The following is a 26,393-nucleotide window of genomic DNA, read 5'->3' as shown; positions in this document are numbered from 1 at the left end:
CAACACAAAACCCACTGCCCTCGAGTCGATTCCGACTCACAGCGACCCTATTGTACAGAGTACAACTGCACCATAGAATTTCCAAGGAGCGCCTGACAGATTCAAACTGTCGACCTCTTGGTTAGCAGCCGTAGTCCTTAACCACTACGCCACCAGGGTTTCCATAGACATACAAAAGCCTTAGACAGTAGTAAGAATGTAATTCTGTTTACTATCATGTTATTAGAGTAATAATCCCCATACCCCATCCCCATAAGAATTATATAATTGCCATTTAGGATTTTTAACTAGCAGTTCATGCTGAATGACCTCTATCAAAATGTGAAGTTTAAGATGTGGGTTGTAACTTGGATATTCTTTTTCGTATGTTACCCTATCATGCCCCTTGTGATTAATAAAAGGAGATTTAATTTTTGCCTAATAATAATTATATCTAAATTTTGGCCATTATAGTAATGATTTTTATGCGTAAGTCAATATTCGTTAAGGAGCCCTGGTAGCACAATGGTTAAGCCCTTGGCTGCCAACCGAAAGGTCAGCAGTTCCAACCCACCAGGTGGCTCTGTGGAAAAAAAGACCTGGCCATCTGCTCCCATAAAGATTTACAGCCTAGAAAACCCTATGGGACAGTTCTACTCTGTCCTACAGGGTCATTATGAGTCAGAATCACCTTGATGGCACCGAACAACAGCAATATATATCCCCTACAGAATCCTTTGTTAAAACATATTACTTACTATGCTAATTTATAAAAAAATGTACCCAGCCTACAGAGCAAAACAAACAAACAAAAACCCTCTGTTACAAGAATTAGCAAGAGAGATCTGTATAACCCCAGAAACAGATTCATAAGGGAAGTCTATCAAGGGAAGCTATTGTAAAAGCTGTACATATCTAAAAGAAGGAAACCTAGCAAAATTTCTTGAACATAAATCTTGTTGGTTACTATCAACTCTTACTCGTGGAGACCTTAAATAAATAGGTAATAATTATTTGTTGAACATTTATTGAATCAGTTCTTAAACCACTTGTGATATTTGACCTTGTCCCAGGAGTTTCAGAAACTATTATTGTTCTCAGAACAAGTATTCAAAGAATGTTTATTGATAGGGTAGAAGATGAGTAGAAATATATATCAAAGTAATTAAAGAGTTTATCAACCTACCCTGATTTACTGTACTAGATTCCAAATCCCCAGGGCTGAAATAGAGTCTCATTGTTGTTAGGGATTTGGAGTTAAAATTTCACCAGGGTAACCGCCACATGGCAGGTAGCTCACAGAGAGAGCCCTGAGGCACATAATAAAAAAAAAAAAAAAAATAGGAGTTTACCAAACAATTAAGAGTACTGCGGGAGCACAGAGTAACTTGGAAAAAAACAGCATTTATGTTCATCTTAAAAATGTTTAAAATGTCAATATTTTAAGGCTGAAAAACTTTTTGTACACAACAAAAATATATAATTATTTCAAAAAGATAAAAGAAAAAATTAAAACATCATTAACAGCAAAGAAGGAAGGTTGAACATTTCTAAATGTAAAAATTAATCACCAATAATTTCCCAATGTCTAGTAAGTACTGGGCCAACAAATATCATTTATTCCTGGGAAACTAAGACTATTTTGGCTATTTTTATTTCTGTTTAATACACACACACACACACACACACACACACGTGTCCTTAGAAGGCTGCTATGAAGTGATCCTTAAGACTAATAAACAGAAAAATAAAGATGAAAATAAGTTTCTTGCAAACTTCTTTGTATGCTTACTTAAGCTAGAGCTATAAGTATACATTTCTTGCTACTCTTAGGAATAATGATACCTTTATGGAGACATTATACTGACAGTAACATCTTTATAAAAGAAACTAATAAGCAAAAAAAAAAAACCTCAAAACATTAAAAATTAGATCACATTACTTGTACTGAGCCTATGAATTCATGAGTAAATATATATAAGGTTTTTATAAAGTTGTTACATTTATAAAAACTATAAACTATAGGAAAAATCCAAATCATTTTAATAGTTTTAATTAGAGACATAATATCATAATAACCTGCTATTTCTTGCCCTGACTTCTATAAACTACTCCACATAGTAAGTAATTATACTAGAATGATTAGAGATGCCCAAAGAAAGACAATTAGGAAGAGCAGCCTGGCAAGAGGGATAGAAGAAAAGAAGCCTTTAAACATTTCTCAGATTCTGCAAAATGATAAAAGACATTGTGCTCCTTTTCCAAGAAGTCAAGTTGCAAAGTCTTCAGAGTTAATATCTATGCAACTGATGAATTTATAGAAACGGTTTATTGAACAAAGCAATTTAAAAACACACAAAGGAATAGGTACATGAAGCAGATGCTCTTTAGAATCAACACTCTGCAAACTCAAAGAGCCTAGAAACAAATTATAACACAGTTCTCAGTACATAATACATACAATAACCAATGGCAAAGTAGATATGAAAGAAGGGACTGAAAATGGAATTTAGGTCTACAACAAATCACTTAACATAATAACATAATTTTCCCTAAGTTTTTTTTCCCCCGAGTCATTGCTGTAGGTGTATTCATACTGACATATTAACTACAATATGTCTTAAAGGAACTGATCTTCAACATCACACATGCATGGTTAGTACTAAGAGCACTGATTACCCACCTTTTTTTCCCCTTAACTTCTTTGATTTCATTTTTTGAGCTCTTTTCAGCATTTGCTGAGCAGTAGAAATATCCTTGAAGCCCCTATTAAAAGATTAAATTTAATAAAGGTGAAACAAATACATATAAACATATATATCTGGATTATATCATACTAAAATAAATTAGGATTTCTATTTAGGAAACTTTAACTGAATCAGATGATAAGTTTTTTAAAAAAAATTGATAAGGTTATTCTTTGAAATCTTAAACAATATAGTAGTCTCTCAATTTCTTAGTTTTTTAGTGTAAAATAGATCACATACCATTCTTCTGAAATTTTTTCTTCTCTTTCAGATTTTAGCAAACTTTTTCTACTGGTCTTTGATTCAGGTGTCCAAGATAAAGTTCTGTTTTCTGATCTGGCAATAGGAAAAAAAAAAAAAAAAAAAAAGCTTTAATTGAGTCAACACAGGTATATTAGCACTTTTAAAACTGCAAGCTGTTTATGTGGTTTCAAACATGGAAATAAAACCCACTTAAGTTACAGAAAAATCTTTATCTTGAAGAGTAATAAAAGTCTGCTATTAATTTTAAATGTTTACATTTCATTTACTTGAAGCATATTTCAATCCTTTTATCAAAAGGAATGCAGCGTTGAATTTTTTATTTTAATCCTTATCTCTTCCTATACAGAAGTATTCAAAGGTTCACTTTTTGTCCAGACAATTAATTTCATGGTTTCACTGACATTTAAGAATTTCAGTTGCTTTACTGTACCTACCTGTCACATTTTGTTACACTAAAAACTCCGTAAAATCATTCTGATATTTTCAACAGTAGATGTTCTTCCATCTTCTAAACACATAAATTCAGGCTTTTTTTTTTTTTTTTTTTTAATCATTTTACTACATACTTTCGGAGAGAATGTAATACTCTTGTCATTCCTGGGTAGATCCTCTAGAAGAATAATTTAGCTTACCTGCTACTGAGTTGTGTGTGTTCTGGTGAGAACACATTTTCTTTCTCATTGCACAGCCATGCTTGAGCTGGATGACTTAGTAAATTAAGTGAAGTGTCATCATATTTTAAGGTTCCAGAGTACTTAACAGAAAAAAAATGCCAGGTGAATAAGTATAACGTAAATTTAAAAATTCTAGCATTTATATTATATTACATTTACATGTATATCACCGAGTAGCCTTCTAAAGCGATACTCATTATAAAAATTTTAAATTGTAATAAAATAAAATTTAGGATATACATACATAATATCCTTTGATGTAGTGGCAAGAGATATCTTTTTTTGGTATAGTTTGTATATACAAGATGATTAATTGCAAAGATCCAAAAAAAGAGCTTAGAAAATAAAAACTTCAAAGATTATCAAATAAATAACAGATATTGCAGTTCATTGACCTCTGACTGAGACTCTTCAGCTGCTGCCCTCTTAATGCGTCTTTTTGTGTTTTGAAAGTGCTGTCAACTAGTGATTTTAGTCTACTGCCAAATATGCAGCTGAAGCATATCATTTTTTTTATTCTTTTTTGCTACTGTGAAATAAAGTGTTGAAAGAAATCCAAAATAAAGAAAAAAAAAATTAGAAGCGAATGAAAAGAAAAGCTACATGAAAAATTACATCTGGGGATGAGGAGGAAGTCAGAGGCTTCTAAAAGTAATTGTGTTTTTCAAGTCAATATATTATATTAGTAATCACTGCAGCATAGCATAACCTTCAGAAACGAGGAAAGACCGAGCACCAAGAAGGTTCCCTGACATGTTACCTTTGGCCAGGGCAGCTGGTTTGCTAGTAGCTGTGTTTGTGAAGGGAAGCGGGTGGGATCTAAAGCTAGCCGTTCTTTCTCTAAGGCAGCCTGCACAAATAACAACATGAAGATGTACAAAATTTAGGGTTGGTAAGTTTAATGAAGTCTCTCTCAAACAGTCCTATATACTACATATATTAAGAGACTACATCAGAATTTTGATTTACAAGAAAACTTGCTCTCTGCGATTGTAAGATATTAAGAGTCTCTTTAATGCAAACATGCTAAAAATGGTATGACTTTGCATCCTCAAGTCCTGGATAAAAGAACTTGAGTGCTATAAAAAACAAGCGATGCCGATTGTATGACTCCTTGTTCAGTATATTTCACTGTTTGATAACTATGACTCTGAGGTAACTGTAGACATAACAAATGAAAAAGATATTTTGTCTCTTTACAATGCAAATTATAATATCAAACCATATTATTCAACATTACATTATTTCAATATACCAGTATCATTTTTTCTATAAGCACTGTCTATCAGATAGTGTTTCTTAATTTTTTTCAAATTTTTGCAAGTTTTCTGAATAGAAAGTATTTTGTAGCGATAAATAAAACAATATAAGAAACATGACTCCTTATATCATCTGTATTTAATTCAACTGTTTAAATGATAAAAATATGTATTTAAATTTCAATTTTGAAGTTTTTCCATTTTAAATCTTTTTCTCTAAATCTTAAAATAGCTTTCTTCCACTTATGGAATTTTCAAACTTACTATATTCTTCTACAGTGGAACTGTACTAGTCATCCAAGCATCGTATAATTTAGGATATAACGATCTAAATTTTATTTCCTTAGATTATTAATGTGGCCTAGAATAAACTTCTGTGGTCTATAATATTTTTTGAATCTTTATAAAAAAAAAATCACAGATTATCAATGAATCTGTTTTTCTATAAAGGTCCTAAAATGATCAAACATATTTATGATTTTAAAACTAGAATGATTACATTCTGAGGTAATGCAATTTTCTACTTACAAAACTTCAGTGTTCACTGTTTTGTGGCAACCTTTGGGAAGATCATTTAGGATGGCAGGACTGACAAATCCTGACTACAAGCTAGCAGTGCAATGACACACTTTTCCTTACAACATTGGGTCTTTGAAAATTTAACCAAACTCCTATTATTTGAATATCTATGTGAATAGGATACCTCTACCTAGTTGTTTGGGGCCCTGGTAGCACAGTGGTTAAGAGCTACGGCTGCTAATCAAAAGATTGGCAGTTCAAATCCACCAGCTGCTCCTTGGAAACCTTACACAGTAATTCTACTCCATCCTGTACGGTCACTAGGAGTCGGAATCGACTTGATCGCAACTGGCTTGGCTTGACTCAGTTGTTAGGAACATCGTCAGAGTTCTTCTAGGTAGGGATTATTTACATACACCACAGATGAAATTAGAGAAAATGCTCAATTACTTTGAAAAATATGCAAAGAGTTAAAAAAAAAATGAATGGAACATATAATAAGAAATTGTGAAAACAATGCTCCAAATGAGTTATTATATTCATTTCTAATGTATACTATGAATGAATTGACACAGTGGCTGCAACAATGGGCTCAAACACAGCAATGACTGTGAAGATGGTGCAGGATCGGGCAGTTTTTGTTCCATTGTACATAGGGTGACTATGAGATGGAACTGACTTGATGGCGCCTAACAACAACAACATAGTGTATATTTATAAAGTTTTAGTTTAGAAGTATCAGCATCTGGTTTAAGAATTGCTATTTGATACAATATTGTGAACAGGATTCAGGTTGGTTTTTTTTTTTTTTCATTCTTTCTTTTGTCTGATAAAAGATAGGACGATCCAAGGGAAGATCAAGGCTCAGAAACCCTGGTGGCATAGTGGTAAAGAGCTACAGCTGCTAACCACAGGGTCGGCAGTTCAAAACCACCAGGTGCTGCTCCTTGAAAACCCCATGGGGCAGTTCTAATCTGTCCCCTAGGGTCACTATGAGTCAGAATCGACTTGATGGCAATGAGTATCATCAAGTCAGTATTCTTAATCTGGTGAAAAGTGCTAAAGTCTGGTGAAGAGATGTGAAGGGGGGAATATCACAAAAGTCAATGTGCCACCTGATAAGTGACTGTAAAAAAGAATCGGCCTTGCCAGGCAAGGACCCTGACTTTTACACTGATTTTACATAGACAAGCAACTTTATTATTTTTTTCTTAAACACCTGCGAAACCGTCACCTTTTTATATTGTTTGAGATAGCAGCTGTTTTCTCTCTGCAACAGGACAAGCTCTCACAAAGCATGTGACTTCTTTGTGAGATCACACAGACTTCGATGAGGTCCCTTTTTTGGAAAGCCCACATCAAGTCTAGGGCAAATTTTAGGGCTTTCAATTGACATCTAAAAATGTATAAAACCTTAAAAATAGTTTTTGTTGGTTTTGAATGAGAGGCCAAAAACTTTTATAAGTTTCCAGAACAATTTTTTAACCACAATCTTTTCCCAAAATTTCTAGAAGCATACAGGGAAGTTTAATATAAAATACTAAAGATGCTTTCAGTAATTACATAGTCACAACAAAAAAATATTACCAAGACCACTGATTTATATGAATTCAAGTTTATTAATATCAAGTATATTTGGCAGTACCTAGAATGTTGGAGAAAAAATAATTTCAGGAGGAATTGGCCAAGAGTTATAAATATACCACTGTTTTTAAAAATGTATGTTAATATATCATAGTTACTACTGAACATTTATACAAATTTCACTTATTGCTCAAGAAGACCTTCTGTTCAGATTTTCCTTAACTTACAACTCAGGATCTAGAAGACTTCTGTTTACTGTAAGAACTATATCAAATTTACTTATATATAAAACTGAACTTGAACTTGGATAAATTTGTAACTGTGTGTTTACAGTTGAACATCTGATTAGATATACCTATATTCGGCTTTTGATCAGAAAAGAAATAATTCTACTAGAATCCAGCTTTGACTAGAAAGTACAGCTATTATAAAGAGGAGCTACAAATAACCCGTTTTTTGTGTGTATGTATATGCAAACATTTCCATGCCATCTAATATAATCTTTTCCTTGACACATGAAGACACTAGGACCGGACTTGCCCTAAGCCACAAGTCAGTGGCTTCTGGGTATCAAACAGTGACTCCAGAGCTGAAAGTTGCCCACCTTAAAACATTTTTCCCACTTATCAAAAATTATTATTGTAATTTTTAAAAAATTTATTATAGGTGCTAGATGTTGGGAAACAAGTCTCCATAACCCATTCTAGAGTGAATTCTTTTTCACGTTTAATTATTGTTCATTTATTATTTTTTCATTAATGGAATACATGCTGAATCACTGAGTGTATAGGAATTTTTGGTAAGTAATATGGATTTTGAATAATATTATGTGGGACACATATGTCCCTCTGGACTCTGGGGGTAGGATTGTGGGATGAGAAACGCAACTTCCCAATAACACACAGGAACCTGGAAATATACTTACAAGGCTTATCTTTCTGTACAAAAGCCAAAAGAGACAAAAGTTTTGCAGAATCACACCTCCAGGATGCACCACCTCATACCAAAAAAACAAAAAACCAAACCTGTTGCCATCAAGTCAATTCTGGCTTATAGCGACCCTATGTACAATACCCTATAAAAACAGTAATTTGTGGCACATGCCTGTTTCTTCAGTTTCAAACATTTACACAGGTCCCCACCTGCTGGCAGCACACACTATCAGTGGAAAACCAAGTTCCCAAGAAACCCCAGAGGTGGAAATGTAAGTGGGACATATATATTCCCCTGCTCTTGAAAGGGATATGTATCTCACATTTCGACACATCTTGTGACACCTTTTTTTCCAGACTTGTTTTCAAGGATATCTGCATAGCTAACAGCCTTGAAATATAGAGACAGCGTTTCCCTCTGGGGTGAAGCATGCCATCCCATGTAGACTCACGGGGGTTTGAAGATACCTGTATTCAAATATTAGAGTTTGCGCAGGTTCACAGTGGAGGAGGGAGAGAAAATGGCCTTTGGAGTGGGGCACTTTATGCCCTCTTCATGTACTGCTGTTGTTACATTTACTTTCTCTTCCCATAAGCGACAGAAGGATTACCTCAAGAGGCAAGAACTGTAGGCAGATAAGCTCCAGGAGGACAAATTCCCCTGTCATTTGCTAACAAGACTTCACGTTTGTGCCTCTACCTTCTGATGTCTAAAGTTTTCACGATATAAACGACATCCTGTTTGTTGGCAGATCAAAATTGTATGTGGATTATATTTCAATTTAAAAAGAAACATTAGTCTCATTTGCCGTAATAGAGTTATCACACCTCTGCCAGCCAGAGTGGCTGATAAATCAAGCAAAATTCAAACCCCTGCTCGTCAAGCAAATTTTCTTGGGACTATGTGGAGGATTCAGAATATTCAGTCTCTCCACTACCAAAATATATATATATATATATATATATCCATTACCGTCGAGTTGATTTCAACTCATAGCAACCCTGTAGGACAGAGTAGAACTGTTCCATAGGGTTTCCAAGGCTGTAAATCTTTACTGAAGCAAACTGCCACATCTTCCTCCCACAGAGCAGCTCGTGGGTTTGAACCACCAACCTTTTGGTTAGCAGCCACATGCTTAACCACTGCGTGACCAGGACTCCTGTCCCTCCAGTAGCCAAGGAAAAACTGCTGTCTCTCCAGCACTTCTTTACTAAAAATGAGGCCCAGCACTTTAGTAGACCTCGTGAGTACTGGAGACAATACAAGTCTCTGTGACTGATCATTTTGCTGATTGGAGCTTCTGCCTCTGACAAGAGAGACGGCCTCCATCTGGAAGCTCCCTTGGGGTTTTGGACTTACAGCCTCCCTGATACAGCTACCAGTCATGCTACTTTTGAAAAACAGCTATAAGTTTGCAACTAAACTCTTGTGACTCTTTGGCCAGATATTTCTATTTTGGGTGGGTCAACTCAGATTCAATGACTAACAGGATGGGAAATTCCCCCAAAGCCTCAGTTGTCAAATGGAAAAAGAAACAAACAAAACAACAACAAAAAATGCAGCTGCCCTGGCCCCAGCGGCATCTCAGCTTTATATGAAAAAATGGCAGCTGTATGTCTGGCAGCTGCATTTTTTGTTGTTGTTTTGTTTGTTTCTTTCTGGGGTAAATTTTATCGTCTCTGCACTGCCTGAACCAAAGCTGTAGGCTCGGTGGAGTCCTCAATTCACCCAAGTTTTCCTAAAAGGCTGGGCCTGTTTCAGGAATTTTCTGCTAAGCTGAAACTGACTGAATCTTGGACTGTTGTCAATGTTTTAACAGTTTGGTTTACCATTTGGAAAACTACAGGTTAGCAGATTAAAGATACCCCTTTTTGGGACCTCAAACAGTAGAAACCAAATGCAGCTGCTTATAGAATGTTCTGGATACACATACGGATGCCCATAGCAAGGGCCCATTCCCTAAAGAGAATGACTGAAATCATGTCACTGATGGAGCGTGACTCTGTTTCTGATTCAAAGGCTTCCAATGCATGTCACCTGACACCTGAAAAATGTACCCATTTATCTGGTGCTGGAGGAGGTCCCATCACACAAATGTTACCTCTACTTGTTCCAGATAAATTGACTACATCACGCCTTCAACCTCTTATCACTGTTGACACTTTTTTAGATTATCAATCAGCTGACTTTGGCCACATAACTGTGGCCCTACATCAATTCTGTTTTCCAGACCATTTGCAGTCTGATAATTATGCACCTTTTATCAAAAACACTACCCAACAATGAGGTGATAGTCTGCCTCTACCTCCTTCATCTGCCCCCATACCTTGGTAAGGCAGTGTGGTCACTGAATGTGGCTGTCCACAGAAAGTATCATGGATACTTCCTACACACTGCTTAGGACAAAAGATGTGAAGGGTTATATAGGCCTGTTTTGACAACTCAGGATTCTGTTCTAATCATCCCTGGTCATCATGTGTAGTTCTTTCCTCTAAAAGAAGCTCACAAGTCCCTAAGTGGCACAGTAGTTCAATGCTTGATTACTAGCTGTAAAGGTTGTGGTTAGAACACGCTGAGGTAACTCTGAAGAAATGCCCAGCGATCTGCTTCCGAAAGGTCACAGCCTTGAAAAGCCTACGGCACACATGCAGTTGCCATGAATTGGAGTCAATTCCATGGCAACTAACTAACAGTAACAACAACAACTTACAGGCTGGCATAAGTGGCATATCCTCAGGGTGCAGCCTGACCAAAAGGGGGCTTAGGTTGTTCAAACTGAATCCTAAGTTTTGTAAAATTTCCCTTTTTTCTCTTGTACCTGATCCTTTCAGACAAAAGGTCTAAGTATGAATAGGGTATAATTAGAAAAAGGTGTAGTTACAGTCACTGGAATGGGACAACTATGATTTACTGGGGGTGGAGGGAGAACAACAACCCTGAATTTAGAGAGGAAACACTTTATACCCCCTTAAGATATGGGTGAGGAAAGCCCGTTAATGAACTGCCCCTGAATTCTTCCTTCACAAGGAAAATATTCCTCTGCAGTGCTCCCAGCCAACTACAAGCACTTTAAATTTAACTGATTTCTGGGTCTGCCACTCCTCATCAAATGGCTCTGACCATAATTTGATAGTCATTCCCCCTTAACCTTACTCAGAAGTTCGTTTAGACAGCAGGGGGTGGCCACGGACCCTGTACCTCCTGTAACAAACAGCTCTAATGTCTTCCTTAACCCCATTCTTAGTCATTCTAAATATTATCTGGAAAGTATCATGGACATAAGAGATCTTCAAGTGTTAAAAGAAATATCACCTTGGCCCTGGAAGGCATCAGGAAGCTTCCACTCGCTGGTGAGGATTGTTTTAGGTGGTAAAATTCCTCTAAATATCTTCCTTGCTGGCCAAGATGGAGTGTGTATGATTGCTAATACATTCAGCTAGTGGGACAGTCAGTAAGGAAACTTAAGGAGAAAAAGACTTGGCTTTCTTAGGTAAACCTGACGACTTATGGGATTTATTCAACTGATTGTGTCTGTACCTTGGTGGGTGTGACCGTGACCGCAGGTTGTCTTCATCTTGCTGCCTGGAGTTCTATTGCTAGTGACCTTAATTAAATGTATTACAAGACAAATCTAATGGATTTTGTCCCAGCCGCTGTCACTCAGATTAATCAGAGTGGCCACTGGAATGGTGTACTCATGGGAAAATTTGCCACGTAGAAACAAGGGGTGTATGTTGTTAGGTAATTTTCCATGAGTCTCTCACATTTCTACATGACTTGTGAGAGTTTTTCTTCTGGACTATATTTTCAAAGATGTTCATATAGCTTACAGACTGGAATGATAGAGTGTTTTAGTGTTTCCCTCTGGGACAGTTTCCCTCTGGGCAAACTTCCTTGCTGTCCACTATAATAAAAATAATTACTTCCTCTAGAGGATAGATGGGTAGGTTTGCTAACAGCCCTTTAAAAATTATGGGGTTTCCTAGGCTTCAGATTCCTTGGATGGGACATACACCCACTGTGTGCACAGTATCCACACAGGCCACTCCTGTAGAACTTTCTGGGCCAGGGGAACCAATGTGAACAAAAAGCTCCAGCTGTGGTAAGTAATACATTCCTTTGTCTCTGACTCAGGTATCTCATGTCATCTACCAATGTCTATGAAAGTGATGCAGCCTAATTTATTAGCTTGCATGTAGGGTAAAATCTCAGATCCTTCATACTTTATGATACTTAAGTTATTCTTGTATAAGGTAAACTGTAAAAAAAAAAAAAAAACTGTACTTAATAAAAATAAAACAAAACAACTCTGGATTATCAGTGTCCTTTTTTTTTGTTGTTGGTTAAGTGTTTGTTAAATGTAATCAAATCTCAGAAGGGTGACAATCAACCTAAGGAAAAATTTCATGGCAGATTGATTCAGGATTTGAAGTGCAGGATGGATAGAGTGAATAAAACAAGTGTTTATTAGTACATCAGCAAACCCTCCCCCCCCAAAAAAAAGCCAGTTGCAGATTACAGAGGAAACTAATTTATCTAGATAATTTTGTATTTACTTCTCTTAAAAAAAAAAAAAAAAACTTCTCTTAAAGCAAATGTAATTTATTATCGTTATCCAAAAATAATTCTCTTGTCTCCTAAGCTTGGGCCATGTTATATTTGTCTGTGTACCTATCCTAGCACCAAGCATAGTGTCTGCCATATTCTAAGGACTCAGTGTTTTCTGGCTGAAAAGGAAAAATTAAGTTTGAGTGAGTGCTATATAATTGTATTATGATATGCCTTAAAATCTAGAAGTATGGACTTAATCCAAAGGCAAACAGATACTATTTTCATCACCTAAATAAATGATAAAAGGAAAATCCTAGTCAAGTTGGTCTTGAAATTTTAGATAGGACAGTTTCAGGGAGGAATTAAAAATAATGTGGTAATTTGATTTTGTCATCTGAGGGTGTAAGATGATCTCAAAATAAAGTGGTGTCAATTAAAAAGGGGAAAACAGGTAAAAGAAAAAGTAACAATAGCTTTCTAATTGGTATTTAGCTTTAGTTCTTAACTCCTCTATACTATAATCTCTGCATTGCAAACAAAGTCATTCATTTAAAACATAAATGATAATTAACTCTCTTGATTAAAACCCAACAATAATTTTCTATCACATTTGAAATAAATTCCAAATCACTTGTCATTATATCCTAGGCTTTAATGTGGACTGATTTATGGTCATTTTTCTGTTTCTTCCCTTTTCTCTGGCCCTTCTCCTCTACTACTCAACTCTACCTATTGGAAGTATTCTGTTCCTTTAATACATAAGGGTGCTCCTATTTTAAGTCTTCCATAACTGCTTTCCACTTGGCTCAGAAGATCTTATACCATGGCTCATCCTCTCTATTTTTAGGCTTCTGTTAAAATGTTATATTTTTAAGGGCTTCCCTGATCACTCAATCAAATACTATACCAACAGACATGCTTTATCCCTTAACCTTCCTTATTTTTATAGTACTTTTCAATATTTTATAGTATACTGTATATTTTTATATTTATTTATTCACTGTCAATTCATGAAAAATGTAAGCTTTGTAAAGCCAGGGACTTTATCGCTTTTATTCACTGTACCAAGAACACTTAAGATGATCAATGACTACTGAAAAATTCATTTCTGAAGACTTCTGGCCATATTGGTATAGCTTGCATAAGGGTTAAGATCCTACCAAGAATATCTATACACATGGGATTAGAAAATGAACTGAAGGTACACGAGATCAATCAAAGAAGCCAGAAATTAAGGGGTAAGATCCCAGAAAGCAGAGTCTTATGCTGATACGAATCCTATATTTCTGTCCACATTTTCTTTCAGAACACTTTGCAATTCTATTCACAGGCAAGAGAAGCCAACCAGAAATCTGAGGCTTACTTGCAGCGTTTTTACTGGGATGAAGAGACAGAGATTGAAGTTCAGGGATGCCAAGATGGTCAGGATTTGAAAAACCAAGATCATAAGAAAACACCACAAAAATGTGAGCTCAAAATCATGCATACCATTTCCCACCAATGTGTTTGCCAACTCCAAGTACTATGTGTGTAGGTAAGATGCCTAGACTCAAAGTGCATAGCAACAGCTGGGGTGCTAAAGAGCTAGGCAGAAATTCCTTCATTCACATGGTACTGTGGAGAAAGGGACTGAAGTTCAGGGAAAAACAAGGTAAAAGGAACTTTTCCCCAAATAGAGTATATAACTTGAGACAACGTTTAAAGAAACAAGTAACACCAAACTTAAAGCAAACTCTTTCAGAAAACAGTGATACAGGAAACATTTCCCCACAATGTATGAAGCCATTGTAAACCTGAGTCCAAAACCTCAAGAGAGAAGTGTACAAGAAAGAAAATTTATAGGCCCAACCTCTTCTTAAATATAGATGCAAAAATTCTGAACAAAGTACTAGCAAATAATAGTCAGTGATATATAAAAGAAAATGAAACATAAATAAGTTGGTTTATTCTAGGAATGCAAAATTTGTTTAACATTTGAAAATTAATCAGTGCTAAATTCCTAAAAAGGGTATTTGATAAAAGCTGAATCTCATATACAATAATCATCTTCATCAACATCATCATCATATTAAGTACCTGACAAGGTAGCAAGGTAACTTTCTTAATCTGATCTAGAGTTTCAACATCTTACTTAGTGATGTAATAGTGAAGCTTTTGCCCTGAGACCAGGTACTAGAAAATGATGTCTGCTAACATCACTTCTATTCATTATTGTACTGAAGGTAGTAGTCAGGACAATAAGCAAAGTAAATAACAGGCACAACGAATGAAAAAAGAAAGAAAACTGTCACTAAGATATACAAAACTTAAATGCAGAAAACTACATAGCATCATGGATAGATAATTTAAATTACTTAAGTAAATTGTCTGATATTCTGTGTTCATGGGTTGAATAATGCAATAAAGATATCAGTTCTCTCAAATCGATTTATAGATTCACTGCAATTCCAGACAAAATTCTAACATTTATTGTGGAAATTGACAGGGTGATTCTAAAATTCATATAGAAATGAAAAGGATCAGTAATAGCAAAATCCATCTTGAAGAGGAAGAACAAAATTAGAACTCTTATAATACTAGACATCAAGACTTATTATAAAGTGACAGTAATTAAGGTAGTATGCAAAGATAGACAGCAGACCAATTGAAAAGATTAGAGAATTCATGTGTTACAGGTACCTAAATTTCATCAAGGCTTTCACTGCAGTTTAGTGTGGAAAGAATGGTATTTACAATAAAAACTTCCGATTCACTGGGATAGCCAAATGTAGGGGAAAACAAAAAATAGAAGATAAACTTGACTCTTTCCTTACACTACACACAAAAATTAACTCCAGATGTATCATAGACTTAAATGTTAAAAGTTAAGATAATAAAGTTTCTATAATATCTTAATGATCTTAGACAATATCTTGATGATCTTGAGGTAGGCAAAGATTTCTCATATAAGTCACAACAATTAAAAACTTCTGTTTTAGTGTAAAACTAAAAACTTCAAAATAAATCATAAAGAAAGTAAGAGGTTAAGTCACACTTTTCAAGGGATGACAGAATACTATCTAGAACAATATAAAACTGAGTCTACTAATCAAGAAGAAAAAGATGGATAACCCAATCGAAAAAATGTATAAAACACTTGTACAAGTATGTCACAAAAGTGAGTTTCTAAATCAAAAATCAGTATGTTGGAAGATGTTCAACATCATTAGGCATCATGGAAAAGCAAATTAAAACATTAAGATACCACCAAAACCCTACTGGAATGACAGGGGTGGGGGAAGACCTGAAGATATAAAGTGTTGGTGAAGATAAAGCAAAAGTGAATCTCTCAAATTCTGCTGTATGGAAAAAACATTGATAACTCTGGGTAAACATGTCGGAAGAGTAGGATTTTCCATTTGAAAAAATTTCTGATAACTGTATTTCATTTGTACATTTTTTAATGACAAAAAAGAAATGATAGAACTTCATGTCTAAATAAATTCAAATATGCAGAAAATACTATTTAAATAAAAACTAAAATTTACTGGCTTAGCTCTGGAGTTACTCAACCATCCACGTAATCGGCTGTAGGAAAGGGAACAGTATGAGCAAACAAAGGATGTAAAAAGTAAGTGCCATGCACAATAAAAGGGTGCTCATTTTGTTCTGAGCATTTGGGAGCCACGGGGAGAAATGGTGGATAAGACTGTATAAACAGTTTGCTATCTTAATGTGGACTATTTGAACACCAATTTAAAGAGTTTATTTTCATTTTGGGAGGCAACAAAGACTCAAAAAATGTTGTAGAGCAGAGGGCTAATATGATCAGAGTTAAAGTTGATGCATAATAATTGGTAAACGATGTGGACAAGGGATTGAGCTAACAAAAAATATATACAAGTAAACTTCGAAGTCTTTTGCAACTGAAAGGAAAATGGTTGTACAAGTCAGAATTGGATTAGGGGCTCTGAAAATGAAAGGAAGGAGACACATTTGACATTTTGTGACAGGACTATTAGACTTTATTGATTCATTGTACTTGTGTGGTAAAGAAGGGAAAATAATAGGGATGAGCTAAAATTAGAATAACCGAAAATACAATAAAATATAGAAATAAAATATAGGACAGGGAAAACATTGCTTTAATTTTTGATATGTTGTATATGAAGCGTTTCTGTGATATCAAAATATAGATATTTGATGAACAGTTGGAAATAAGCGGTTAAACTGTGGAGAGATGTCAGGTCATTTAGGAGATACAAATATCACACTCATGATTTCTATTCAATTATCAATTCCTCCCAAACATCCTGTATCTCATTTCACATGTGTCATAAGTTATATTATGTTATAACTCAATAATTAGTCAAAGGGATAACTTTATAGTCAAATATAATAACCTTCAGGGCTTCTTGCTATTGTAGATATTCAAAAAAGCTTTGTATATTTTATTTTAGTCAGTACTATCAGACCGGATCACCATGCATCTTAACAGTTTGTTGTACTGTCGTGGCTTGCCTACTGCTGTGATGCTGCAAGCTATGCCACCAGTGTTTCACATACAAGCAGGGTCACCCATGGTGGACAGGTTTCAGCAGAGCTTTCCGACTAAGAAAGACTAGGAAGAAGGACCTGGTGATCTATTTCTTAAAAAAAACTGGCCAGTGAAAACCTTACGAATAGCAGCAGAACACAGTAGGATATAATGCTGGAAGATGAGCCCCTCAGGTTGGAAGGCAATCGAAATATGACTGGGGAGGAGCTGCCTCCTCAAAGAAGAGTCAACCTGAATGACACAGATGGAGTCAAGCTGTCGGGACCTTCATTGGCTGATGTGGCATGACTCAAAATGAGAAGAAACAGCTGTAAACATCCGTTAATAATCAGAATGTGGAATGTACAAAATATGACTCTAGGAAAGTTAGAAGTTGTCAAAAATGAAATGGAAAGCTTGAAGATCAATATCCTAGGCTTTAGTGAGCTGAAATGGACTGCTATCAGCCATTTTGAATCAGACAATCATATGGACTACTATTCCAAGAATGACACATGAAGAGAAATGGTATTATATTCATTGTCAAAAAAGAACATTTCAAGGTCCTGAAGTACAATCCTGTAAGTAACAGGACAATACCCATTTGCCTACAAGGAAGACCAATGAATACTAGTATTATTCAAATTTACGCACCAACACCTAATGTCAAAAATGAAGAAACTGAGAATTTTTACCAACTTCCACAGTCTGAAATTGATCAAACATGCAATCAAGATCCATTGATAATTACTGGTGATTGGAACGTGAAAGTTGGAAACAAAGAAGAAGGATCAGTAGCTGGAAAATATGGCCCTGATCATAGAAACAATGCCAGAGATCACAGGATAGATTTTGCAAGACCAATGACTTCTGGCAAATACCTTTTTTCAACAACAGGACTGGCAACTATATACATATGGACCTCACCAGATGTAATACACAGGAATCAAATTGACTACATCTATGGAAAGAGATGATGGAGAAGCTCAATATCATTAATCAGAACAAGGCCAGGGGCCTACTGTGGAACAGACCATCAACTGCTCGTATGCAAGTTCAAGTTGCTCATATGCAAGTCCACTAGAGCCAGAGTATGACTTGCTCTTGAATGTTGAGTAGCTAAAGTGAAAGAAAGAAATGATAAAGTAAAAGCTGAACAGAAGATTTCAAAGGGTGGCTTGGGAAGACAAAATAAAGTATTATAATGAAATGTCCAAAGACTTGGAGTTAGAAAACCAAAAGGGAAGAACACACTCAGAGTTCCTCACGTTGAAAGAACTGAAGAAAATACGCAAACCTTGAGTTGCAATAGTGAAGGATTCTATAGGCAAAATATTGAACGACGCAAGAAGCACCTAAAAGGATGGAAGGAATATACGAAGTCACCATATCAAAAAGAATTGGTCAATATCCAATCATTGCAGGAGGTAGCAGATGATTAGGAACCAATGATATTGAAGGAAGAAATCCAAGCTGAGCTGAAGGCACTGGTAGAAAACAAGGCTCCAGGAGCTGACAGAATACTAATTGAGATGTTTCAACAAATGGATGCAATGCCAGAAGCGCTCCCTTGTCTATGGCAAGAGATTTGGAAGACAGCTATGTGACTAACTGACTGGAAGAGATCCATATTTGTGACTATTCCAAAGAAAACTGATACAACAGAATGAGGAAATTATCAAACAACATCATTAATATCACACACATGCAAAATTACACCAAAGATAATTAAAAAGCGGTTATAGCAGTATATCGACAGGGAACTGCCAGAAATTCAAGCCAGATTCAGATGATGTGGAATGAGGGATATCATTGTTGATGTCAGGTAGATGTTGGTTGAACTCAGAGAATACCAGAAAGATATTTACCTGTATTTTCTTGACTATGCAAAGGCATTTGACTGCATGGATCATAACAAATTATGTATAACATTGCAAAGTATGGGAATTCTCAAACGCTTAATTTTGCTCATGCAGAACAGGAGGCACTTATTCGAACAGAATAAGGGGATACTGGGTGGTTTAAAATCAGAAAAGGTGTGGTTCTGGGCTGTATCCTTCCACCATACTTATTCAATCTGTACGCTGAGCCAACAATCCAAGAAGCTGGACTATGTGACAAAGAAGGGGGCATCAGGATTAGAGGAAGACTCATTAACAACCTGCATTAGGCAGATGACACAACCTTGTTTTTTTTTAATTATTATTTTTTATTGTGCTTTAGGTGAAAGTTAACAGCTTAAGTTAATTTCTCATACAAAAATTTATACATATATTCATGGAAGCATTCATAGAAAATGACATATTGCATTGGACAAATCTGCTGCAAAAGACCTCTTTAAAATGTTCAAAAATGAAGACATCACTTTGAGGACTAAGGTGTGCCTGACCCAAACCATGATGTTTTCAATCACTTCACATGCATGTGAAAGTTGGACAACGAGTAAGGAAGACCAAAGAAGAATTGATGCCTTTGAACTACAGTGTTAGCAAATGATAGAAAATATATCATGGATTGCCCGAAGAACGAACAAATCTGTCTTGGAAGAAGTACAGCCAGAATACACCTCACAACTTTAGACACATTATCAGGTGGGATCAGTCCCTAGAGCAGTATATCAAGGTTTGATAAAGTAGAGGGTCAGCGAAAATGAGGAAGACTCTCAACAAGATGGATTAAAACAATGGCTCCAACAATGAACTCAGACATAACAATGTTTGTGAGGAAGGCACAGGACTGGGCAGTGTTCTTGTTCTGCTTTGCATAGGGTTGCTATGTGTTGGAAACAACTCAAGGGCACCTAACAACAACAACAATCAGACCAGAAAAAAAAAAAAAAACAGAAACTGACCACTCATTAATACAAGCCACTAAAGTAATAGCATTTTCCATATTGAAGTTCGTTGTGAACAAATTCCCTAAAAATGGAAGGAAGAAAACACAGTTGAAATTTGTGATAGGACCAATAGACATTGTTGAGTTACAGTACATGTGTGGTAAGAAAAGGGCAAATAAAACAGAGTGAGGAAAACAGGCTTTAATTAGTTCTTCAAAAATCAAGTAAATCAAATTGAATTTTGAGAGACAACAAAAATAAATTTATAAGTAAACTAGAAAGACTTTGCACGTAAGATATAAATGTATTTTTAAAGCATTTAAATCGTTTTCAAGTCAGGTAGTTTTTAGTTTTTTTTTAATAAAAATAAAACACATTATTTCCCTAAGAATAAATGATTTAATAAGTAAATTTTGAGTGAAACAGTTTAATTCTTTTGTGTTTGAGAGAAGAATGGTGTGAAGTATTTGTAAATTTTGCAGTTGTATTATATACACATCAAGTAAAGAATATCAATCCTGATACTTTTCAGAAATTTGCTAACAGCATCAGGTTTCAAAAGCATTTTTCTATCCTAACAGAATAATACTGAATTTTTAAAGGCTTGTTTTTAACCAAGGTTGTGACTATATTTAGGAAAACAATTCAGGTTTGGTAAACAGTGCTCTGTTGTTACACTAGCTTCATCTTTAGAGTCTCATAAATGCAATATACATCTTAAATTTTGAACAGAAATTAAAGAGTAACAGCTACCAGTACTGAATTATGGATACAATTCATGATTCAGTACAAAATTTGGAGACCCCCAGCCAACTATGTTTGACAGGAAAAAAAAAATGAAGAAAATATGTCAAATAGATTTTAATTCTCTGATTGAATTTTTAAAATCACTACAATATTTTTTGAAAGTCAAAATTCTCATTTTTATATCACATAAGAACACATGCAACCATAAGACCACATTTAACTTTTGGAGTTGGGGTATATGATATATTCTTTGTATTTTAACTTTCTAGGCAATACATTAAAATCATCAGAAACAAATAACTTACCACATCAACTACTGTGAGAAGGCATCTAGTTATAGAACCTGAAAGCCGATTTTGATACGGCAAAAGTACATTTTCAAAAAAAATCTGCTACCAAAAAAACAAACCTATTGGTATCAAGTGGATTCCGACTCATAGCAACCCTACAGGACAGAGTAGAACTGCCTCAGAGGGTTTCCAAGGAGCAGCTGGTGGATTTGAACTGCCAGTCTTTGGGTTAGCAGCCAAGCTCTTAACTAATGTACCACCAGGGCTCCAGAATCCTCTACAGTAGGTGTCTTTTTGCCACCTCAGCCTGGACCTGCTGTAGAGATCTCCTTTGCTCCAGGCCCTACCTAAAGCTAGAGCAGCACATCCAAGTACGGACCATGCTGACTCCGGATCCCAAAGAAGTCTACCTGGTTATCCTCCTTAGTGGTGAAAGGTGCAAGAAACCACAATTTATCCTTTAAATTGGAGAGGGTATCCCAGCATGCCCCAGTTCATTAGACTGCTAAAAACTTCATTGTTGTAGACAGCTACTAAATCTTCATGTTGTTTCTCTCACTATCACTTCCTTGTTTACCTCTCACGTGCCTAGGCTAAGTGCTGTAAAAAATTAACTAGACCCCATTAACAAATCTGATGTGAAGGATACTACTATGAATACAGTGACAAATGTCAGGTTGGTAGATGCAGAAAAATTCAGAGTATATCTGTCTATTTCATATTAGTTTGACATAGAAAAGAACTTTAAAAGAATTATTTCTTTAATTATATAATTATAGCATTTTTAGAAAATCTGTTTCATATCACATGTGCTTTATAGTTATATCAATTTATACTGCATCTGCTTGCCAAAAGGGCTTAAGGCAGTGCATTTATAATTTGGTGGCTAATACAAATACAGCTTAGGCTGATTTTGTCTGTTAAGGTTCCAACACCTTCCTGTCATGATGCGCTGATGAGAAGACACCATCACCTCTGTTGTATTCTTGTCCAAAATGCATAACCTGAGTTTAATCAGGAGAAAATACTGACAAACACAAAGTAAGGGATATTCTGCAAAATAATTGGTCAGTACTCTTTAAAAGTGTCCAGTTCTTGAAATACAAAGAAAAACTGAGGAACTGTTCCAGGTTAAAGGAGACTAAGGAAAAATGACAAGTGAGGGCAACATGCCATACTGGACTGAATCTCAGACTAAAAAATAGGACACTGTGGGGACAATTGGCAAAATTTGAATAAGGTTGATTAGATCATAGTATTGTATCAATGTTAATTTCCTAATTTTGCTAATTGGAAATTAACCTCTCGAAAATCTAGGCAAAGAGTACACAGGAACTCTTGTAAATATTCTGTGACTACCTTTATACACTGTACATGCTTGTAGGGTAAGGTGTTAAGAAATTAGTAGCATACTTTCCTAAGTGCTATTTGAAAAAGTCTGTAACATAATACCTTAGAAACTGGGTTAGCTCCAAAACATAATACTAACGATATCTGAAGACCAATATTTTTATGTTGTTTTTGGTACTTACTTCATCAAACATAAAATCGTCTAAATCTATTTCTTCATATTCTTCTTCAGAGCCTTCATTCTTAACAGCTTCTAGAGCTGTTGTCAGTTTTTTTCGCAAAAGAAAGCCCTTCCAAACTGCCTAAACAAAAATGTAAAGCATGTTATACAAGGTTATAGATCAAACCCCAAACCAGATTCTCTGTGTTATCCCATTAGGAAGATAAAACATCTTAGACCTTAGTTTAATGGCTCAATAATCTGTTATTTGAACTTTATGTGACACTTAAAACTGCAAGATAAATTAAATGACTGCATGTGTCTAAAGTTCTGAATCTCAGGAGACTTTCCTCTTGGCAGAAAAGAATCTTTAAAACTCCCTCAACTGCACAAGTAGGTCAACCAATTAATTATCTGACAATTCCTCCAGGACCCATTCTAAGCTAAGAAGAAAGACATACAAAGGAAAACTGATTTTTTCTAATTTTTAAATGATTATGTGCAAAATAAACTAAAGCAAATTTCAGAAAACTTCAATATATATAGATAGCAATATTAGTGGTAGTGCCCTGGACCATAATGATTAACTAATTTTATTTTAAAATAAACTAAGCACAGAAGAGTAGAATTGAAAAGTTTCAGATTCCTCAACAATCTTGGAGTGGGAAGCCTTCCTAATTATAACCTTAAGTACAGTATAGCATTAAACAACAGAATATCTTTATATACTGCTAAAGTGTGATCTCCAGGATATATCCTTAAGTATATAAAACAAAGTTCAAATAAGTGCATATTGCATGCTACCATTTACCTATTAAAGATGGCATATGAATATATAGTGAATACATTTTATGTAAACTTATATATATTTAAGCACATATGTATATATGTTTGCTTATTTATTTAAATGGAAGTGAAAGTATATGCTATAAAATATTAAATTGTGACCTATAGAGGCAGAAAATAGAAGCCACCCTTCTCTGAATATACTTTTGATATATGATTTGATTTGATTTTGGAACCATGCACATGCTTAAGATAATTCTAAAACAAAGTTAAGCTGATGTAAAATAAAAAAAAGAAATTCTTAAAAAGAATCAAAACATATTTTAAATTGTAGGCACAACCACGCAGGCCTTCCAAAACAAGAGCAAAACGATTGATTCATTGAGGTGCACAGTGGATTATGTCCAACTCATCAGGGCTAGGACTTCTACAAGGCTGTAGACTACACCATATAGAGTGTGTTTTTCTGGTGTTAACAAGTATGGATACTACTTTCATGAATCTGCATTGTTGTTAGGTGCAGTTGAGTCAGCTCCAACTCATGGTGGCCCTATGTACAACAAAACGAAATGCTGTCTGATCCTGCATCGTCCTCATAATCATTGTTATGCTTGAGCTCATTGTTGCAGCCACTGTGTCAATCCACCTCCTTCAGGATCTTACTCTTTTTCACGGACGCTCTACTTTACCAAGCACAATGTCCTTCTCCAGGAACTGGTCCCTCCTGATAACGTGTCCAAAGTATGTGAGGTGACGTTTCGCCATTCTTGCTTCTAAGGAGCATTCTAGGTGTACTTCTTCCAAGACAGCTTTGTTTGCTTTTTTTGGCAGTGCATGGTATATTCAACATTCTTTGTCAACACCATAGTCTGAAGGCATCAATTCTTCTTGAGTCTTCCTTATTCATTGTCCAGCTTTTGCATACATATAAGGCAATTGAAAACACTATGGCTTGGGCCAGGTGCAAGTCCTAGTCATCCCTATTCTGTTTATCAGAAATAAGGATGATATAGATGTGTTGGTAATTAATGTCCAAGTTCTCCTTCTAACTTAGGTATACGTGAAAGTCACAATTTTTCTCCCAGTAATCCACCTATGGAAACCCTGGTGATGTAGTGGTTAAGTGCTATGGCTGCTAACCAACAGGTCGGCAGTTCAAATCCACCAGGTGCTCCTTGGAAACTCTATGGGGCAGTTCTACTCTGTCATATAGGGTCGCTATGAGTTGGAATTGACTTGATGACAATGGGTTTATTTATTTATTTATTTTTGTTTAATCCACCTATAATTCATTCATCTTTCCCACACGTTAAAATCAATTTGTTAGACAATTCTACCTGCATTAGGATATCTGACATCTTTTTCTTCTCCAACTACCATCACCTCCCACCCCCAGAACTCACCATACACTTGTTATTTGTTAAAATTCCTGAAACTCACATATCTTTGACCATGTTCCTCCTATATTCTCTGAACATTCCAGTTCTAATAGCATTCTCATTTCACTATAAAGCCAAACCAAACCCGTTGCTGTCAAGTTGATTCCAACTCAGCAATCCCAGAGGACATAGTAGAATTGCCCCATAAGGTTTCCAAGGAGCAGTTGGTGGATTTGAACTGCTGATCTTTGGGTTAATAGCCAAGCTCTTAACTACTGCACCACCAGGGCTCCAGTTAGACTATTAAAAACAAACAAACAAAGCCATTGTAGTCGAGTTGGTTCCAAATCATAGTGACCTTACAGGACAGAGTAGAACTCCCATAGGGTTTACTTGCACTATAATGTCTTATAATTCCAGGAACATGAAAATCTGTGTTCTTAAATATTTTCACAATTTTTCTTTTACTTGGCATTCTCTTACACATTTACTTTGAGTCCTACGTATTTCTCAAGGTGTTATCTCACACAGTTTATATTAATTAGGGTAAGCTAACTGTTGGAACAAATATATCAAAAAAAGCATAATGACTCAAAAACAATAGAAGTTTATAGCTTGATCATATAACAAACACCGGGAGGGTAAACAAGTCAGTAGGCCAAGCACTTCAACACACAGTTCTTTAGCTATCCAGGCTTTTCAGGCTCTGAAATCTCATTAGACAGCACCCAACCTTGCCCAAGAGGCTAGCCAGCTGAAAAGAGAAAAGAATGTCAAGTGTTGTGGCCTTTTTTTTATGGGTCATACCTGGAGGTGGTTTACATATCTTCCACTTGCATTCTATTGACTAGAACTCAGAAGAAGGACCATGCCAAACTACAAGGCAGGTTGGGAAATGTAGTCTGACTGTGTTCCAGGAAAGGAAAAAAAAACAGATTTAGGTGAGCAGAGAGTAGTCTCCACCACATCCTCCATGAAACCTTCACTCTGCTCCTTCTAAAGCCCAGGATCTTTCTACAAAACCATGTTCTGCCCGCAAGGATGATGAAGCAGTCTAGAATTTATACTCTATGACGAGCTGTGTAAGAAATTAGATCACTGTACCCAGAAGAGAAAATGAAGTTGAGCTGACTTCAACAAATTTAAGTAACATAATGTACAACAAAAAAGACTTGTTCTAAGTTGCAAAAAAAGGCTGAATTATTGTTCTTTTTGTTACAGATACAAAGAGGAAAATTTTGAAGCTCAGCCAAATGACATATAACAGAGATATCAGTCACTGAACCAAACTGTTCTATAGGTAATGAACTTTTCTTTATTGAAAGAAATGAAGCAAAATTTTGATAGTCATTTTGCTTCAGTACTGAAAAATGCATTATTCATGAAATGATGACAGAAGGAAGGATAGACTACATGACATTTACATTCCTTATGTAGCAGAATAACATTTTGAAATAGTAACCGAGGTTTCTTTCTTTTCTTCAGAGAACCCATTGCCCTTTCCCAACTCTTACCACCATTCAGGCAGCAGTAGCAACTTTCTCTATGCACTGCACTCAGGAGGCATGCCGTTCACTTAAATTAATCCAGTTGAAATACTGAATATATTCTTTGGTACCATAGCACAGACAATTCTCTTGAAAACCATGGTTTCAATAGTAAGAAACTAGAAAAGTTTCTTGAAATAAAAGGGCCTTGAAAGAAAAAGTTATCTCTCTCTCTCTCTCTTTTTCTTTTCCTTAATTTTAACACTATTCTTCTAGTTGCTTGTGCCAAATCCCTTGGGGGAATCCTTGATTCCTCTCTATCTCTCATGCAT

The 26,393-nt window shown here is 35.6% G+C and overlaps 1 protein-coding gene across 7 annotated transcripts in view; it reads right to left on the bottom strand.

The window, feature by feature from the left end:
• Nucleotides 1-26,393, bottom strand: part of LRRIQ1 (leucine rich repeats and IQ motif containing 1) — a 241,319-nt gene that overhangs the window by 116,858 nt on the left and 98,068 nt on the right. For 4 of the 7 annotated variants that reach the window (XM_049883982.1, XM_049883981.1, XM_049883985.1 and 1 more), the window contains exons 19-23: nucleotides 22,432-22,551; nucleotides 4,425-4,514; nucleotides 3,623-3,744; nucleotides 2,967-3,062; nucleotides 2,663-2,745 (exon numbers count right to left, since the gene is read on the bottom strand). In XM_049883982.1, coding sequence (XP_049739939.1) covers nucleotides 2,663-2,745; nucleotides 2,967-3,062; nucleotides 3,623-3,744; nucleotides 4,425-4,514; nucleotides 22,432-22,551 — 511 coding nt within the window. Of the gene's footprint in view, nucleotides 1-2,662; nucleotides 2,746-2,966; nucleotides 3,063-3,622; nucleotides 3,745-4,424; nucleotides 4,515-7,480; nucleotides 8,024-22,431; nucleotides 22,552-26,393 lie in introns of those variants that run through there. The other 3 variants (XM_049883984.1, XM_049883986.1, XM_049883987.1) reach the window with 3 other exon arrangements.

The sequence above is a fragment of the Elephas maximus genome, chromosome 4 (genome assembly GCF_024166365.1).
Source record: "Elephas maximus indicus isolate mEleMax1 chromosome 4, mEleMax1 primary haplotype, whole genome shotgun sequence".
NCBI lineage: Eukaryota > Metazoa > Chordata > Mammalia > Proboscidea > Elephantidae > Elephas > Elephas maximus.
Note: the sequence above shows the minus strand (reverse complement) of the source record. Positions and strands in the feature narration are given on the sequence as shown.